We start from the raw sequence: 18,364 nt of genomic DNA on the forward strand, positions 1-18,364 counted from the left end.
CTTTATCTCTGACCGTGATGAATCCAACCACAGTTCCTATGGGGACATTCTCAGGAACCTCATTAGTTTTAGATGTAAAACTAATTTCTGGATTGTTATCATTTACATCTTCTATTTCCACCTGGACAACACTTCTACCTTCTAGTTTGGGTGATCCTTTATCCACTGCTTTGATAAACAGTTCAAACACATTGTCGCCTTCATAATCCACAAATGCCTTATTTAATATTTCTCCAGTTATTGGGTTTAGATCAAATATTTGCTTTGCAGTTTCCAAAGTCCGATGGTCAAAGGAAAATGTGAAGTCACTGTTCACACCTTCATCTAGATCTGTAGCATTGACTTTTATTATGGTTGTTTTAAGTGGTATATTTTCTGGGACACTGACCTTATACAAAGGCTGATCAAACACGGGGGCATTGTCATTGATATCTAATACAAGGACTGTTATCTGTGTAGATCCGGATCTGGCCGGTTCTCCCCCATCTATAGCGGTGAGGATCAGTTTTTGCTCTGCTATATCCTCCCTGTCTAGAGTCTTTTCTAATACTAATTCAGCAATGAGAGTACCATCTTTCCGAGCTTTGACAGACAATGAAAAATATGGATTTGTGTTTAATACATATTTATTGACTCTGTTGATGCCTACATCTAAATCCTGAGCATTCTCTAAAGGAAATTGTTCACCAGGACTTGTTACTAATTCAGTGATTCTAATAATTTGATTAGCACTTGGAAAATCTGGTGAATTATCATTAATATCCAAAACCTCTATCTCCAGGCTGTGCAGCTCCAGAGGATTCTCAGCCACAACCTCTAAATGCAGCAAACAGCTCAGGCTGGATCCACACAGACGCTCCCTATCAATCCTCTCATATACAACCAGAGCTCCATTCTTCTGCTCTATAGAGAACAATCTGCTGCTTCCTTCTGACCCCAAACTCAGTCTCCTTCTATTAATATCAGCCAGATTCACCCCCAGATCCTGAGCCACATTCCCCACCACAGTCCCTGGATGAGACTCCTCCGCAATAGAATAACGCAGCTGCCCAGAGACCCAGCCCCAGCTACAAAGGAGAAGGGAGAAAGCTACTTGCCATTTCCAAGCCTTTACAAAGCTCTGATTGTCCATATCTTAAATCCTTCTTCTAAAATGTGCAGCAAATAATCATCATCCCATCAATCCAGGTAAGAAAAGAGCAAAAATATAAATCCTAGGGAAGGAGAAATCCTGGTTTTCCAGCATTGAAATCATCCACAGCGATCTCATCGGAGCAGCAGCTCTTCTTTGTGTGAGAAGAAAGATGGGAGGGTGAATCACTGAGCCAGGGGGAGGAGAGCGCAGAGCTGACATGAGCAGATCTCCTAACAAAAATTTGGATGACGTGTCTGCCCTCTGCTGGTTAAAAATTTTACTACACCCATGTTCTAATTTAAAGCAAATGTAGAACACATATTTATAACACAAATTAATATGTGACTTTTTTTTTTTTTTTTACTTTTCTCTGCTTTTAATTTGATGCTTCTTGATATCATATTCTTACAATCTGACTTATTTTAAGGAATATTCTGTTGCAATGAAACATACTACATCCATAACTATGTTTTATGAGCAAACAATATAGAAGAAAACGACTACATCTTTCTATGGAAAGCCAAGCACTAAACAACATACAGCATAAATAAATATTCAGCAAACTTTTACCAGTATTCAAAAATAAAAAAAAATATTATTATGTGCTGTTAGTAAAGAACAGGTATAACATTGCAAAACCATAGGCAAAAATAAACATGACGATGATACTTAATAATCTTAAGACTTATTTTATTTCTATTGTCTTTTCAAATGATTATGATCTAAGTAAATTAATCTCTGAATGTTACATTACTTGGTCTATCATTAAGTTTGTTTAACAAGAAACTCATAGTTACCATTACCCACAAATATCAGCTCATTAATAGTTTGTATTCCTAATGACTCCCTAATTCTTAATAAAGGGGTTTCCCCACCAAACAAGTTAGGCCCTATCCACAGGATAGGGCCTAACTTGCTAATCGTGGGGGTCTCAGTGATGAGAACCCCACAGATCACAAGAACAGGAGTCTGATGTGGCCCCAGGTACCTCCGTCGGACCACTTGTCACTCCCTGAGATCAATGGACCAAACAGTAGTGCATGTACATTCTGCTCCATTCATCTCTATGGAGCTGGTGGAGATTGCAGGGATCTCGGGGAGCAACTAGTGGTCCAACAGAGGTACCTGGAACCCCATTGTACCCCCTGTTCTTGTGATCTCTGGGGGTCTCATCAGGAGCTTGGTCATTAATACAAAACCTTAGCAGGGTAAGTACAAGACCCTAATAGGGTCATCCATCTAGTACTGAACCTGGTAAAATTTGCCATTCGCCTCCAGGACTGGCAGATGATATGACCCCAAGGCAGAAGGATTTGGGACTTCCTGTAACATGCCCTGTCCTTCTGCCTTCTAGCAGATGGAAGGTCCATGCAGTCATCACTGTATGCACACCCCCTCTGTCATAACCCCTCCCATATCAGTGGTTGTAAGGGCACGCCAAAAACATCTGCATGGATGCCAACAGGACATGGGATGTCACATTGTGCAAATAGAAACATCTAGTCATCAATCCTTTACACTTCAGAGGTCGAGGCAATGGATTTAATCAACAATCAATCAGGAATAACCAGCTAGTGGGGATTACCCTCCAGAGAGGAAAAGAGGTGATGCATTAGAAAACAATAAAATCAGTCTGGTAGATACATCAAAAGTTTAAGAAATACTATGAAAAGATATAATTGCAGTATTGTTAACTATAACCCCAATTGTATCCAGAAAATTCAAAGAAACTAAGAATTAAGAATTAGAATTATTTTTTTTCTTTGTTTACTCAGGTGTTTTAGATTGTACATACAACATTTCAGCATTGGGCTGTTAAGGCTTCCTTCCAACAATGCAAATACTGTAAATGTTTATATTTGGTTGAAATATAATTTAAAACGAGTCATCCCCCTTACTATTGCCTAATGTAGATGTATTATGTGCAGAGAGGCAGGTAAATACCAATGGGACAAGTGTTTTCTATAATGTCAATGATCTCATTCTCTATGGTGCTATGCATGGGGATTTAGGGTTTACTGATTGCTGTCGGACACTCGATATTACAAGTGGAACAAATGTAAAAATGTGCAAAAAATGAGGATAAAAGTATAAACATTGCACAATGTCTACCGTAAACATTATAAAATTCCCTGGTGAATGATGGATGCACCCAAGACATTGCAGAATATAGTCCTACTGTGAGGCTACATCACCTATGGCTTCTCATTGTACAACATATATAAAGGTGCTTTTCATTTTGACAGTTGCTTAGTTGAATCTGCTGTTCTATGGCATAAAATAGGTATCCAAAAATATTCCAGTGCAAAAATGAATAAAATGACACTTTTTTGGCTTTCATTGGGTCAATATAAATTTATGCTAGGATCTTATGTGTGTATAGGTTAAACATGCTGTACACCCTGTAAGGTCATGGCTACAAAAGTAGGTAAAAAAGGACTTTTATGACATTCTGGGCTGATGTGCACAACAATTTACAACATTTTGCATTTTTATACCAATTACTCAGGGCAAGTGGACAAAAGGTAATAATACAAGAGGTAAGTGAAAGAAGACAATGGAGAGAAAAATGGAATAAAAAGAAAAACTACAGTAAGTAATTCCTTTTAGTACATTTATCAAGAAAGAATAGAGTAATTATCTACACACTAATCAGATTAAAGCTTTTGTGACTACAGCATGCTTTATAAAAACATAAAAAAATTATATTTTTAAAAATATGAATTGCTTAATGATGATAAACACCAATAAGTAGCAGAGTAGCTGGTACTTTTTAATAAGAAAAAAAATATCCTTCCAAAAATATAGGCTATAATATTATACAAATACTGCAATCCAAAATTGCCTATAAATGTACCTTGTATACATAAGGGATAATATCGAAGGTCCATTGACCCAGCACAGAAGATATTCCAGGGTCCACTGTCAGACAACAACCTTATAACTATATTATGAGGTTACCACTGACTGAATGATCTGACAATTGAATGTAAAACTTAAATTCACAAAATGTAGATAATAAACTTAAGGATTCTCACCTGATTAACTCCATTAATCCAACTTGAATCAGCTATTGTAAGATCCCTGACAGCGTCAGCTGCCTCAGAGTTAGTAATGGGGTAAGATAATGTAGAATGAGAAATATCTGTTACAGGGGGAAAACAAGGCGGATAACAAGACCCTGGAGCCTCCGGTGGCGCCATCCGCACCTCCATGTACTTTAATGTCCCATCTGTGTTCAGGTAAAGGGTAGGTTTGTACTGATCCATATAGGTTGTAGAAAGTGATCTGTCAGTGAAGCAGAATCCACACCCAGAATCATAATTCTTCCTAAGGCACCGGACAAGTAATATAGTAAATGTGACCAGGAAAACTGCACTGATGGCCACAAGGGAGACAATCAGATAGAGAGTCAGGTCTGGAGTAGATTTGGCATTTGAGAGAAAGTCTTGAGATTTAGGATTTTCCAGAACCACAGTGTCTAATATATTGACAATGATAGTGGTTGTAGTAGTCAGAGAAGGTTCCCCATGGTCCCTGACTACAATCACCAGTCTCTGCTCCGTGTTATCTGTCTCATGTAAACCTCGCAGAGTCCTGACCTCTCCTGTGTATTCAGAGATGTGGAATAAAGCAGGACTGGCAGACTGAAGCAGACTATAGAGGAGCCAGGCATTGTGCCCCGAATCTACATCCACTGCAGACACCTTACTGACTAGATACCCCGCAGCAGCAGATCTGGGAATGGTCTCCTGAGCCGTGGCCTCCCCTGTATTCTCTGGGTATAAGATAGTGGGAGAGTTGTCATTGGTATCCAGAATAAATATGTAGACAGACACATTGGAGGATAATTTTGGAGATCCAGAATCTTCCACTCTCGCTGTGATGTGCAGAACCTGGAATTGTTCATAGTCAAAAGACCTTTGTGCATAAATGTTCCCGGTTTCGGAGTTAATGTAGACAAATGAAGAGACAGGAGAACCATGGATGTGGCTCTCAGCGATGGAGTAGATGAGGTTTGCATTAGCTCCCTCATCCGGATCTCCAGCAGATACTGTGCATAACAGTCTGCCCGCCTCATTGTTCTCTGCTATGAAGGCATTGTAGACATTGTGTAGAAATGCTGGAGGATTATCATTAACATCAGAGATATTAAGGCTGATTGTAATGTGGCTGCTGAGAGATGGAGACCCCAGATCAGAGGCCGTCAGTGTAATAGTATATTGTGAGAGCTTCTCCCTGTCCAGAGGTCCACTAGTGACCAGAGCATAACGCTGAGACATGGGCTGGCATGTAAAGGGTAAACCTGGAGATACATCTAGTCTAATCTCTCCATTCTTACCAGAATCTTTATCTCTGACTGTGATGAATCCAACCACAGTTCCTATGGGGGCATTCTCAGGAACCTCATTAGTTTTAGATGTAAAATTAATTTCTGGTGTATTATCATTAACATCTTTCACATCCACCTGAACAACACATCGTCCTTCCAGCTTTGGCGATCCTTTGTCTATTGCCTTAACAAATAATTCATATGATTTGGAAACCTCAAAATCTACAGATCCTTTTACAATAATTTCGCCTGTTTGTGCATTTATATCAAATACTTGTTTAGCAGATTCCAGGGTGTGGTGATCAAAGGAATAGAAAATGTCACCATTAGCCCCATCATCCAGATCAGTGGCATTGAGCTTGATAATGACAACATTTAAAGGTATATTTTCCTCCACTTCTGCCCTATAGCTTGGCTGCAGGAAAATAGGAGGATTGTCATTGATATCCAAAACTATAATTGTTATCTGTGTGGATCCGGATCTGGCCGGTTCTCCCCCATCTATAGCCGTGAGGATCAGCTTGTGCTCTGCTATTTCTTCTCTGTCTAGAATTTTTTCCAGGACTAATTCAGCAATGAGAGTCCCATCATTGCGTTTTTTTTCTAATAAAGAAAAATATGGATTTGGATTTAATCTGTACAGACTAACACTATTTTTACCTATATCCAAATCCTTAGCAGCTTCTAGAGGGAATTTTACTCCTGGACTTGTGATGAGTTCTGTAATTTTTATAATCTGATCTGAAACTGAGAAAATAGGTGAATTATCATTAATATCCAAAACCTCTATCTCCAGGCTGTGCAGCTCCAGAGGATTCTCAGCCACAACCTCTAAATGCAGCAAACAGCTCAGGCTGGATCCACACAGACGCTCCCTATCAATCCTCTCATATACAACCAGAGCTCCATTCTTCTGCTCTATAGAGAACAATCTGCTGCTTCCTTCTGACCCCAAACTCAGTCTCCTTCTATTAATATCAGCCAGATTTACCCCCAGATCCTGAGCCACATTCCCCACCACAGTCCCTGGATGAGACTCCTCCGCAATAGAATAACGCAGCTGCCCAGAGACCCAGCCCCAGCTACAAAGGAGAAGGGAGAAAGCTACTTGCCATTTCCAAGCCTTTACAAAGCTCTGATTGTCCATATCTTAAATCCTTCTTCTAAAATGTGTAGCAAATAATCATCATCCCATCAATCCAGGTATGAAAAGAGAAAAATATAAATCCTATGGAAGGGGAAATCCTGGTTTTCCTGCATTGAAATCATCCACAGCGATCTCATCTGAGCAGCAGCTCTTCTTTGTGTGAGAAGAAAGATGGGAGGGTGAATCACTGAGCCAGGGGGAGGAGAGCGCAGAGCTGACAAAGGGAGGTTGACTAGTGGAACTCTGAAATTCAGATGACGTGTCTGCCCTCTGCTGTTCAATTATTATCATTACATTTAAATTGTACTCACAAACACATACTATATATTGATACATGTAGATAAATATATATAAAGATAAAATGGCAGCATTCCAATGTAGTGAAAACCTCCACAGATATTTACACACATATATATATATATATATATATATATATATATATATAAATATATATATAGATAGATATTCTTTTGTTATAATTTAAGAAAAAAAAATCTAGCTAACTCAGAAATCTATCTGTAGTATTTTAAGACCAAAAGGGAAAATATTCTCATTATTTTCAAAGGATAGCAAAAAAGAAAAATTCCATCTGGCACCATGACTATAGAGCTTTTATCATCCAGAAAGCTCTGACAATAGATACAGAACTGCTTATATGAGGCTGTACTGTGCACTTTACACTGTACTTTACAAGTTTATAAATAATATAGTCAGTCAAGTAATATTTTCATCAATAAAGTTTTTCCACATTCATTTTATCTGGTTTCTTTTCAGTAGTGCAAATATAGTAGGAATTTGTGTGAGTTATTTTAGATATGGCTGGTCACATCTGTGCAGCTCTCCACTCAGTGGCGTAACTTGAGGGGGTGCAGTCGCAACAGGCCCCAAGAGGCTTAAGGGGCCCATAAGGTGTTGCATTCCCATATGAGAAGACTAGTACTATAAACCATACATTACAGTCGAGGGCCTGGCACAGACTTTAAACTTGGGTCCCATCAGTTTCAAATTATGTTATTGTCTCCACTGACTACAGGCGGGCCCCTGCTTAACAAAACCCGACTTACAGATGGTCCCTAGTCACAAATGGACCTCTGGATGTTGGTAATTTATTGTACTTTAGTCCCAGGCTACAAATATCAGCTGTAACAGTTATCAAAGTTGTCTACTGTTAAGCTTTATTGTTAATACTAGTTCTTATGACAATCTAACATTTTTAAAATTCAATTGTCACAGAGACCAAAAAAATTTTGGCTGGAATTTCAATTATAAAATATACAGTTCCGACTTACATACAAATTCAACTTAAGAAGAAGCTATCACATACGTTAGCCTGGGAAAAAGATCTTGCCTCCACATATTCAACCACCCAAAGGCAACAAACTCTAACATTAGTCGACAACACTTTCCGTAGTATTTCCCATATAGAGGCAATAATAAAAACCCACATGAGGTGGTACTTTACCCTTGCTAGACTAAACAAAATATTCCCTTCTACCCCTCTGGGATGCTGGCGCATTTGCGGACACAAGGGTACCTTATTACACACTCTATGGTCATGCCCTAAATCCAATGGCTGTGGAGCCAAACATTTGACTTAATCAGGAATCTTGGCATTGAAAATATAACCTTCTCTCCCGCAACTGCTTTGCTTTTAATGGACTTAAAGGAAACTCTACCTAAATATAGGACTACATCTGCCCATATACTACTCGCCACTAAAATGGTACTCACAAGACACTGGAATGAACCAGCATGTCCAGAGTTAGGTGAGGGGATCATCCAAGTCAACAGGATTTGTGGGTATGGAAAAGCTATAGCTATCCAAACAAACAAAATGAAAGCATTCCAACTACAATGGGATAAGTGGTTACAAAGCCCATATTATCAAGAATGACACAATATGCAAATATCTTTAGGCCTTGTCATCTGTTACTTGTCTAGAAACTGTTAACTTTTATTTAAAAGTTAATGTTTTATGTTAATAGTAAAGTAACCCTCAAGCCCCCTATGCTAAGGAGGTATATGCTGTTTAGGCTCTTGCAGTCTTACTGGCCTGAAGGGGATCCCAGTGGGACTGGAACAAATGAACAATAATACCTAGCAAGAAAATTGTGACTTGTAAACCCTTACTGTACTTTGATTGTTGTTCATTTGTTTATTATGAATGGTGACCCATTGGGTCGTAAACCTTGTATGTTATTATCTTTGTTATTATATGAAAACTTAATAAAATTCCCCCCCCCCTCAAAAAAAAAAATTCAACTTAGGAACAAACCTACAGAACATTTTATGTAACCTGGGGACTGCCTGTACTTCAATGTGTTCTTTGATTTGACTGCACCATCTCAGATCAGTTGTTAGAGAAAAATAATCCGTTAATATACTTATTAACATATTCTAAACACTGAATTGCAATCCTATAGTCAATAAAGAAGAAAGCACTAGTATACTAATTAAAAAATTCAAATACAATTTAGCAGATTAGGGGTATATTAGGGGTATATTCACACAAAGTATTTCACGCAAGGATGAACGCACACAATAATCCCTACACAAATGAGTTTAAAGCAATCTCCCATCGATTTCAGTAGGAGACTGCATTGGGTGGTTTTTCTCCTGCAGTTTTCTAAATATGGACAAAAATATGGAGATATGTCGCTTTTTCATGATTATTGAAACCAGACTGCTTTTAAACACCACAAAATATAAAAATCAGCTCATATACTAGCACCTCAAAACCTCAGCAGAATCCTAACGCTTCAACCTTTGCTTTCTTTGAAGGTTTAGGGGTATATTTTGGTGTTAAAAAATCTGCTCCAAAAAAATTAGGAGAGATTTATCTTTTTTTTCTTCTTAGTATGAAAAAGTCTCCTACTTTTGCACACTTGGGAACTTGCACATTTTTTGTGACTCTTCCTTATTTGTACTGCAATTCGTGGAACATGGGTCTAGGCAGGACTGTCTTAAATAATAATCTGTATTAATCTAAGAATTCCAGACTTTTAGCCTCATGTTGGCTTTATTGACTTTTCAAAAAGTCGCAAGATATGTGTAAAAGCTTGTCTTGTCTCAGGTGGTGTACTTTTCAGGAAGAAACAGGACAATCAAGTTTGTGACTTTCTTGTAGTAAAAAAAGGGGGACCCATCCTCCACATCAGACAACAATGTTGGAATAACAGGCACACATTCGATTTAACACAAGGCTAAGGCTACATTCACATGACCGAATAGGGGACGTATATATGGCCAATATCCTCCCCCCATAGACGGCAATGGGCGCACGGCGCCCTACAGGAGCGTTACTGTGCAGCACACGTGCGGCATCGTACCGCTACGTACCCGGGAAAAAGATAGGACTTGTCCTATCTTTTCCCATAATATGGCGCCGTGTATCCCTATGGAGAGGGATGCCCGCGCGCTGCCGTTGCCCGCTACAGTACGGTACGGCGGGCAACGACAGCGTGATTCCAACCTTAGACTAAAAAACAAGTCAAAAAAGGAAGTAGAGTGACAGGAAAACTAGAAAAAGAAAATATAAATCCCCACCAGATGTATTAACGTGTTTGTGCCAGTTTTGTCTGACTTTGCACTGAAAAGAACATACTAACTGCTTGCACATATATTTATGAAGTGTCTGCACCAGTTTTGTATTGCAGCTGGACTGTGTTTGACAGGACAGAAAAAATGTGAGCTAGTGCTTAGTTGGACAATTCGGCAGCAATTCTGTCAGAGCAGTATAAGGGGCGCTTGTGCTGTGAGATGCTGTGTGCTGACAATGTGCTTAAATTTTCATAGTACAGGGTCTATCTACACTTTTATTTAGTTTCTGAAGATTCTACTAGTATCTGACACACATAAAAATAGAATTTAGACAGATCAGAGATGGGAATGATGAGATCCATGAGATGGATATAAAATGCAATGACAGGGAATGGTCAGGAGGCAGAGAGCACTGCAGTGTGCAGACAAGAGAGACTCTTCTGACCACAGTCAGAAAATTTACAGTCAGATCAGGGGCAACGAAAACTGATTTGCTCCTCACGTTTTCATCTGTTTAGTTTTTTAAGTTTCAGCCTGTACATGACCTATATTTCCTAAAGCAATTTATAGAACACTAGTGTTAGGATCAGGATGTATTAAGAGGCATATTGTTTCCTATAACAAAGAAGAAAAATATGTGGCATTGTCTCACCTGGTTCTGGTCATGTCCAATGTTTGGGTCTGTGACTGTAGTTTCCCTGCATTTGTCAGTGAGCTGAGGAAAATCAGAAGGAGCTGGAAATGTAAAATCAGCCACATCCGCTGGAGGGAAACATCCAGGATAACACTGCAAAGGTGGATCTGGTGGAGCCATCCGCACCTCCATGTACTTTAATGTCCCATCTGTGTTCAGGTAAAGGGTTGGTTTGTACTGATCCATATAGGTTGTAGAAAGTGATCTGTCAGTAAAGCAGAATCCACACCCAGAATCATAATTCTTCCTAAGGCACCGCACAAGTAATATAGTAAATGTGACCAGGAAAACTGCACTGATGGCCACAAGGGAGACAATCAGGTAGAGGGTCAGGTCTGGAGTAGATTTGGCATTTGTGAGAAAGTCTTGAGATTTAGGATTTTCCAGAACCACAGTGTCTAATATATTGACAATGATAGTGGTTGTAGTAGTCAGAGAAGGTTCCCCATGGTCCCTGACTACAACCACCAGTCTCTGCTCCGTGTTATCTGTCTCATGTAAACCTCGCAGAGTCCTGACCTCTCCTGTGTATTCAGAGATGTGGAATAAAGCAGGACTGGCAGACTGAAGCAGACTATAGAGGAGCCAGGCATTGTGCCCCGAATCTACATCCACTGCAGACACCTTACTGACTAGATACCCCGCAGCAGCAGATCTGGGAATGGTCTCCTGAGCCGTGGTCTCCCCTGTATTCTCTGGGTATAAGATAGTGGGAGAGTTGTCATTGGTATCCAGAATAAATATGAAGACAGACACATTGGAGGATAATTTTGGAGATCCAGAATCTTCCACTCTCGCTGTGATGTGCAGAACCTGGAATTGTTCATAGTCAAAAGACCTTTGTGCATAAATGTTCCCAGTTTCGGAGTTAATGTAGACAAATGAAGAGACGGGAGAACCATGGATGTGGTTCTCAGCGATGGAGTAGATGAGGTTTGCATTAGCTCCCTCATCCGGATCTCCAGCAGATACTGTACATAACAGTCTGCCCGCCTCATTGTTCTCTGCTATGAAGGCATTGTAGACATTGTGTAGAAATGCTGGAGGATTATCATTAACATCAGAGATATTAAGGCTGATTGTAATGTGGCTGCTGAGAGATGGAGACCCCAGATCAGAGGCCGTCAGTGTAATAGTATATTGTGAGAGCTTCTCCCTGTCCAGAGGTCCACTAGTGACCAGAGCATAACGCTGAGACATGGGCTGGCATGTAAAGGGTAAACCTGGGGACACATCTAGTCTAATCTCTCCATTCTTACCAGAATCTTTATCTCTGACTGTGATAAATCCAACCACAGTTCCTATGGGGGCATTCTCAGGAACCTCATTAGTTTTAGATGTAAAACTAATTTCTGGTGTATTATCATTTACATCCTCTACTTCTACCTGTACAACACATCGTCCTTCCATTTCTGGAACACCTTTATCTACTGCCCTTATAGACAACTCATAATAATGTGATTCTTCATAGTCCACATCCATTTTAATGAATATTTCACCAGTCTGTGGATTTAAGTCAAATACATTCCTTGCTGCATCGAGAGTATGGCGATGAAAGGAATACTCGATCTCTCCATTGAGTCCGTCATCTGTATCTGTCGCATTCAGTTTTATGATAACAGTATTTAAAGGTAGATTTTCCAGGACCTTAATGTCATAAATGGATTGAGAAAATATTGGTGGGTTATCATTGATATCGTATATTGTGACTGTGATCTGTAAGGTCCCTGAACGAGGCTTTTCTCCCCCGTCCAGTGCAGTCAGCAGAAGCCTATGCTCCCTCTTATCCTCCCGGTCTAGAATCTTTTGCAGCACCAGTTCAGGAACAATCAATCCATTCTTATGATTAGAGACGGACAAAGCAAAATATGGATTGGAGTTTAGTTTATATTGGTTTATACTATAAATACCCACATCGGGGTCTTGTGCTGTTTCTAATGGAAATCGTGCACCAGGACTAGAAAGCTGTTCTATAATTTTTATTTCTTGCCTATCAATAGGAAATACTGGGGAATTATCATTAATGTCCAATATTGTGATTTCCAGATTAAACAGTTCTAGTGGATCATCTACCATGATCTCTACATGCAGCAAACAGCTCACAATAGCTCCACAAAGCTCTTCTCTATCGATTCTTTGTCTGACAAGGAGAAGCCTATTCTGATCAATAATAAAATACCTGCTTCCTGCATCTGTCCCTAAATGAAGCCTGCGCCGCTCTAAGTCCGCAAGATTTATCCCCAAATCCTGAGCCACATTCCCCACCAATGTCCCTGGTTCTGATTCCTCAGCAATAGAATAACGCTGCTGCCCAGTGACCCAGCCCCAGCTACAAAGGAGAAAGGAGCAGACTACTTGCCGTGCCCAAGCCTTTGATGATCTCTGATAGTCCATATCTTAAATCCTGGATGTGTAAATTCTGTATAAAATCCCTTTTTGTAGTTTCCATCAATGATAGGTAATGCAAGAAATCCTCGATTCATGGAATACACCCTTTATCTCGCATCCATAATGTCCTCTGGTCTGTCATTGTTGCAGCAGCTCTTCTTTGTGTGTGAGAGGAAAGAGGGGAGGGTGAATCACTGAGCCAGGGGGAGGAGAGTGCTGATGCAGAATGAATAGATATAGTGATGGAGCTAAAATTATTTTAGAAGACAAGTGTGCCCTCTGCTGGACAACTCTGTAAACTACAGATTGGAAATTTCATTCACATTCATAAGCATATACAAATACCTATACTACTGTATCTGCATGTGGCCATCCAATATAGGGGTTGCAAAGGAAATATATGTAAATTAAACACCTGAAACTATATGGCATGATAAGGAACAAAGCCTAACAAGCAAATTGAATCTTCCATCCATACAAGGGGTAAGTATTGCACATCCAGATCCCCCCTCGCCGGTGAACTCAATTAAGCCAGCGACTTCTCAAATGTGAAAGTCGCCGGCTGCGCTTATTTCTACGCCAAGTAAGAATTGGGACCTAAGCCTCTTGATGTATCCAGCTATGCCGGAGGGGTAGCAGGGCTATCATTCGCTGGTTTTAGAGTTCCAGCATATGATAAATACCTCCCACAGTCCTAGACAGAGGACATGAGACCAATCCACACAGAGTATTGATACATTTCATCCAATTGAAAGAGACCATATATGCCAGGTATCAAAGTACAATACATCATTAATGGAAACCTCAGATTTAAAAGGGGTTGTACACTTTAAGCAAATAATTGATATGGATTGTGTAAGGAAAAGTTAAACAATTTTACAAAATACTTTCTGCAGCAATTCCTCATGGTTTTCTAGATCTCTGCTTGCTGTCATTCTATAGAAAGCTTCTATGTTTACTTCCAGTGGATAGAAAAATGTCCATGGTCTTGTGATGGACCTGCAGGTGATTACTCTCTGTAATTATAACGACTTGTGCATCTGCCATAGGTTCGCCACCACTGGCCTAGACAGTCAAAAGGAATCATAATTGTAGTGTCTCATCTCCGTTTTTTCAACCTATTGGCCTATTGTTTTCAGACAAAAAGGAGTCATGATAAACCATTCCACTTTCCTACAGGAAATGCCCCCTTCTTGTTGCAGAAACACTTAATAAGTGAAGTGAAAACTACAAGTGCTGATATTTTTGAGAAATTTGCACCAAAATCCCTTAGAAAATAAGCCCCTATAAATTTTTGCTCTACTATGTAAAAAGCCAACCAAACATGAAAGGAGGAATATGAATATGAAAATCCTGTCATTGTAGAGCATGACAACCAATCACAGAACAGCTTTTATTTTACCAGAGCTCTGTAGGAAGAGAAAGTACTGATGTGATTGGTTGCTATGGGCACACAGAGTGGTTCATGAATTCAGGCCTATTTTTCCTGTTGGTGCCTGTGATCACTGAGAACATTCATAATATTAGAGCGTCCATAAAAAGGAGGCTACAGCTTGCAAGAGTAGATATATTTCAATAAGAAGATAACCAACAAAGATTCTGATATAGAACAGAATAGTATAGTAAATAAGTTAATAATATGATATACATAACATTAAGTGCTGATGAGGAAAGAACCACTTGTCTGACAAAGTAAAGTACATTCATTCACCCACATTAATGTCTACAACTGCACACTCCCATGAAGGGAGATTTATCATATCCCTGCATTTTGTGCGCCAACAAGCAACGAAACCCTGTCCTCCGCCACCACCAGATTTGTGCCATTAGTCTGAAGAAATTTGGCTTAAGCGGTTGCAGGCTATAGCAAGTGCACAGTACTCCGCCATTGAACCCTTCACCACCCTTCATACCCACTTTGGGAACAATGTGATTATTTCTGGGATTTCTCTATTTAATTAAAGGATATTAATAGGATACCAAATATTTTACATGTCTGTGAGTCAAAAATGTCTTGATAGGAATAAGTGTATACAGATTGGTTTCAGACGCAATATACTGTATAAATATATATATATATATATATATATATATATATATATATATATTGTGAGACACTGAAGGGGTTAACTGTGGATGGGCGGTATGTTTCCCCTAGGTTTTGCTTCTATGCAAGGCCTTAGTGCTGAGGTGGGTTTGTCCAGCACCTTGGACACAGGTGATGGGAACAGCCTAATTAGCCTGGATAAAATGACTCAGCAGAGTTGAGTGGGTTGTCTCTCTGTGGAAGGAGGCTGAGAGGACACAGCTCTGACCTGTGTGTCTGGAGCAGCCACGTGATCTTTGTTTAGTGTGAGCTAGTGGACTATTTGTATAGTTAGCACCCTGACGGGTAGGTTTTCTTTTGTTTATTCAAATACCTGAATGTAAAGGCTGGTTTTATTTTGCTGCAATAAACGCAGGCGAGACCTGTTTGGACTGTACCCTGGTGTCCCTGTCTTGAACTGCATCCCAGCACCCCGCTACCACGGTCTCTACTGGGCCAAATCCCCACATATGGTGCTTCGGATTGCGGGCAGTTCAAAAAGACACACACCTGAAAGGCTCGCTACATCCTGCAACATTGCATGGCCTGGGTGAAAGCAGCAGGCAAAGTGCAGGATAAAGCCAAGATGGAGGACTTTATTAAATACCTGCAAGAGGAGGCCAGAGCTAATCGGCAGCAGCAGCAGGCCATGCTCCAGCAGCAGGAGGAGAGGTCCCGCCAGCAGCAGGAGGAGGCCAGAGCTAATCGGCAGCAGCAGCAGGAAGAGTCCCTGGCTAATCGGCAGCTGCAGCAAGCCATGCTCCAGCAGCAGGAGGAGAGGTCCCGACAGCAGCAAGCCATGTTCCAGCAGCAGGAGGAGAGGTCCCGACAGCAGCAAGCCATGCTCCAGCAACAGCAGGCAGAGTCCCGAGCCATGCTCCAGCAACAGCAGGAGGAGTCCCGAGCCATGTTCCAGCTGATGATGGAGAAGTTTTCTGGCATTATGGCAGCACCGCAAGCGTCGACTACTGAGGGGTCCCATACTGGTCTACAAGGGTACCCGGTTGTCCAGCGTTCCGCACGGGCTGCAGTACAAAAGGCTTTACAAAAAATGGCGGCGACCGACGACGTGGAGGCGTATCTCACAGTGTTCGAGCGAGTAGCTGAGCGAGAGGAGTTACCGGCTGAGCAGTGGGCAGATGTCCTGGCACCGTTCCTGACCGGCGAGTCGCAGAAGGCTTACTACGACCTGAGTGAAACGGAGGCCCGTGAGTACCCCCAGCTAAAGGCGGAGATTCTGGCTCGTCTTGGGGTCACCGTTCAAGTTCGCTCCAGCCGGGTCCACCAGTGGGCTTACTCAGAAAAATTACCCCCACGCTCCCAAATGCATGACCTGATCCATCTTGTCCGGAAGTGGCTACAACCAGAGGACTGCACCCCCGCACAGATGGTAGAGAGAGTGGTCCTCGACAAATTCACCCGTTCTCTGCCCTCTCGGCTCCAGCGGTGGGTTGGACAGGCCGGTCCCACAAAAGCTGAGGAGCTTGTGTCCCTAGTAGAGAGGTATCGGGCTACGGAGGACCTGCTACTTACCTCTCCGACACGAAGCAGTGCCAGTGACAGGGTCACCAAACCAGCTGGTAAGACTGCTACTGCGGAAAAGGGGAGACATGTCAGGTTGGGAGGGGGTTCATTGGGGGGCGTGGAAACCCAGAAACCCAGTGAGGCTCGTGACAGAGGTCATGGCCGCATCCAGTGCTGGCGGTGCCATGAAATGGGCCATATTGCTGCCAACTGTCCACTGTCAGTGGAGCCAATGGACTGCAACCAGACCCGGCGAGTGTCACTGTTTGCCCGGCCAGTTCTGGCGGCTGAGTCAGTCACGGATGCAGAACCCCAAGTATGCATGGTCACAATCGGTGGTCACACAGTGGAAGCCTTGCTAGACTCAGGGAGTCTGGTCACCCTGGTGCGGGGAACTTTGGTTGATCCTGGACTATACAGTGGGCGGAGAGTGGGAGTGTTGTGTATACATGGGGACACTCGCGAATATCCCACTGCTGTCATCAACCTACATACCCCTTGTGGTACTGTTACCCATGAAGTGGGGGTGGTGGGGACCCTTTTTCATGAGGCTATTATCGGCAGAGACTTACCGGTGTTTTGGGACCTCTGGAGACGAAGACCCACCTCAGGTGCTGTTGCAGATAATGGACATCAGGTATGTCCGGCCTTGGCCCCTGAACCCTTTGAGGCCGATGTACACACACCAGCAGTAGGGGTGACCCCATGTGATGAATTCTCTCCCCTAGAGGTCCTAGCTGGTGAGGTCGAGGGCCACGAGGAGGTGGCCGACATGCTGGACCTTGAGATTTCCCGTGAAAATTTTGGGGCTGCACAGCTACAGGACCCTACCTTGGTTAAAGCACGGGAGAACGTTAAGGTGATAAATGGGGTACTCCAAATACCAGGGGCTGATAAAATATACCCCCGAATGGTGATTATTGGGGAACTGTTGTACAGGGTCGACCAGATACGGGGTGAGGAGGTTGAGCAACTTGTAGTACCCCAATCTCACCGTAGGCTGGTGCTAGAGTTGGCACACAAACATGTGCTGGGAGGGCACTTAGGTGCTGAGAAGACCCGAGAAAGGATCCTGCAGAGATTTTTCTGGCCCGGGGTGTGGGAGGAGGTAAACCGGTATTGTAGCTCCTGCCCTGAGTGTCAGCTTACTGCCCCGGTCTCCCACTTCAGGAGTCCTTTGGTCCCGCTACCGATCATAGAAGTGCCCTTTGAAAGGATTGCAATGGATCTGGTTGGCCCCATAGTCAAATCCTCCAGGGGGCACCAATACATCCTAGTTATCCTGGACTACGCTACGCGGTATCCCGAGGCGATTCCATTAAGGAACACCTCCTCCAAAAATATTGCTAGGGAGCTGTTCCAGGTGTTCTCACGCACAGGTCTCCCCAAGGAAATCTTGACTGACCAGGGTACCCCATTCATGTCTAGGGTAATGAAGGAGATGTGCAAGTTACTACAGGTAAAACAGCTTCGCACCTCTGTGTATCATCCCCAGACAGATGGCCTGGTCGAGAGGT

The 18,364-nt window shown here is 42.0% G+C and overlaps 1 protein-coding gene across 39 annotated transcripts in view; it reads right to left on the reverse strand.

Moving 5' to 3' along the window:
* The window catches only part of LOC140126346 (protocadherin gamma-C5-like), a 431,655-nt gene that overhangs the window by 108,991 nt on the left and 304,300 nt on the right, over positions 1–18,364 (reverse strand). For 2 of the 39 annotated variants that reach the window (XM_072145681.1, XM_072145669.1), the window contains exon 1: positions 4,174–6,775. The exons of 36 other annotated variants lie outside the window; for them this stretch is intronic. In XM_072145681.1, coding sequence (XP_072001782.1) covers positions 4,174–6,615 — 2,442 coding nt within the window. In that variant the 5' untranslated portion in view covers positions 6,616–6,775. Of the gene's footprint in view, positions 1–4,173; positions 6,776–10,807; positions 13,406–18,364 lie in introns of those variants that run through there. One more of the 39 variants, XM_072145688.1, reaches the window with a different exon arrangement.

The sequence above is a fragment of the Engystomops pustulosus genome, chromosome 4, assembly GCF_040894005.1.
Source record: "Engystomops pustulosus chromosome 4, aEngPut4.maternal, whole genome shotgun sequence".
Lineage (NCBI taxonomy): Eukaryota > Metazoa > Chordata > Amphibia > Anura > Leptodactylidae > Engystomops > Engystomops pustulosus.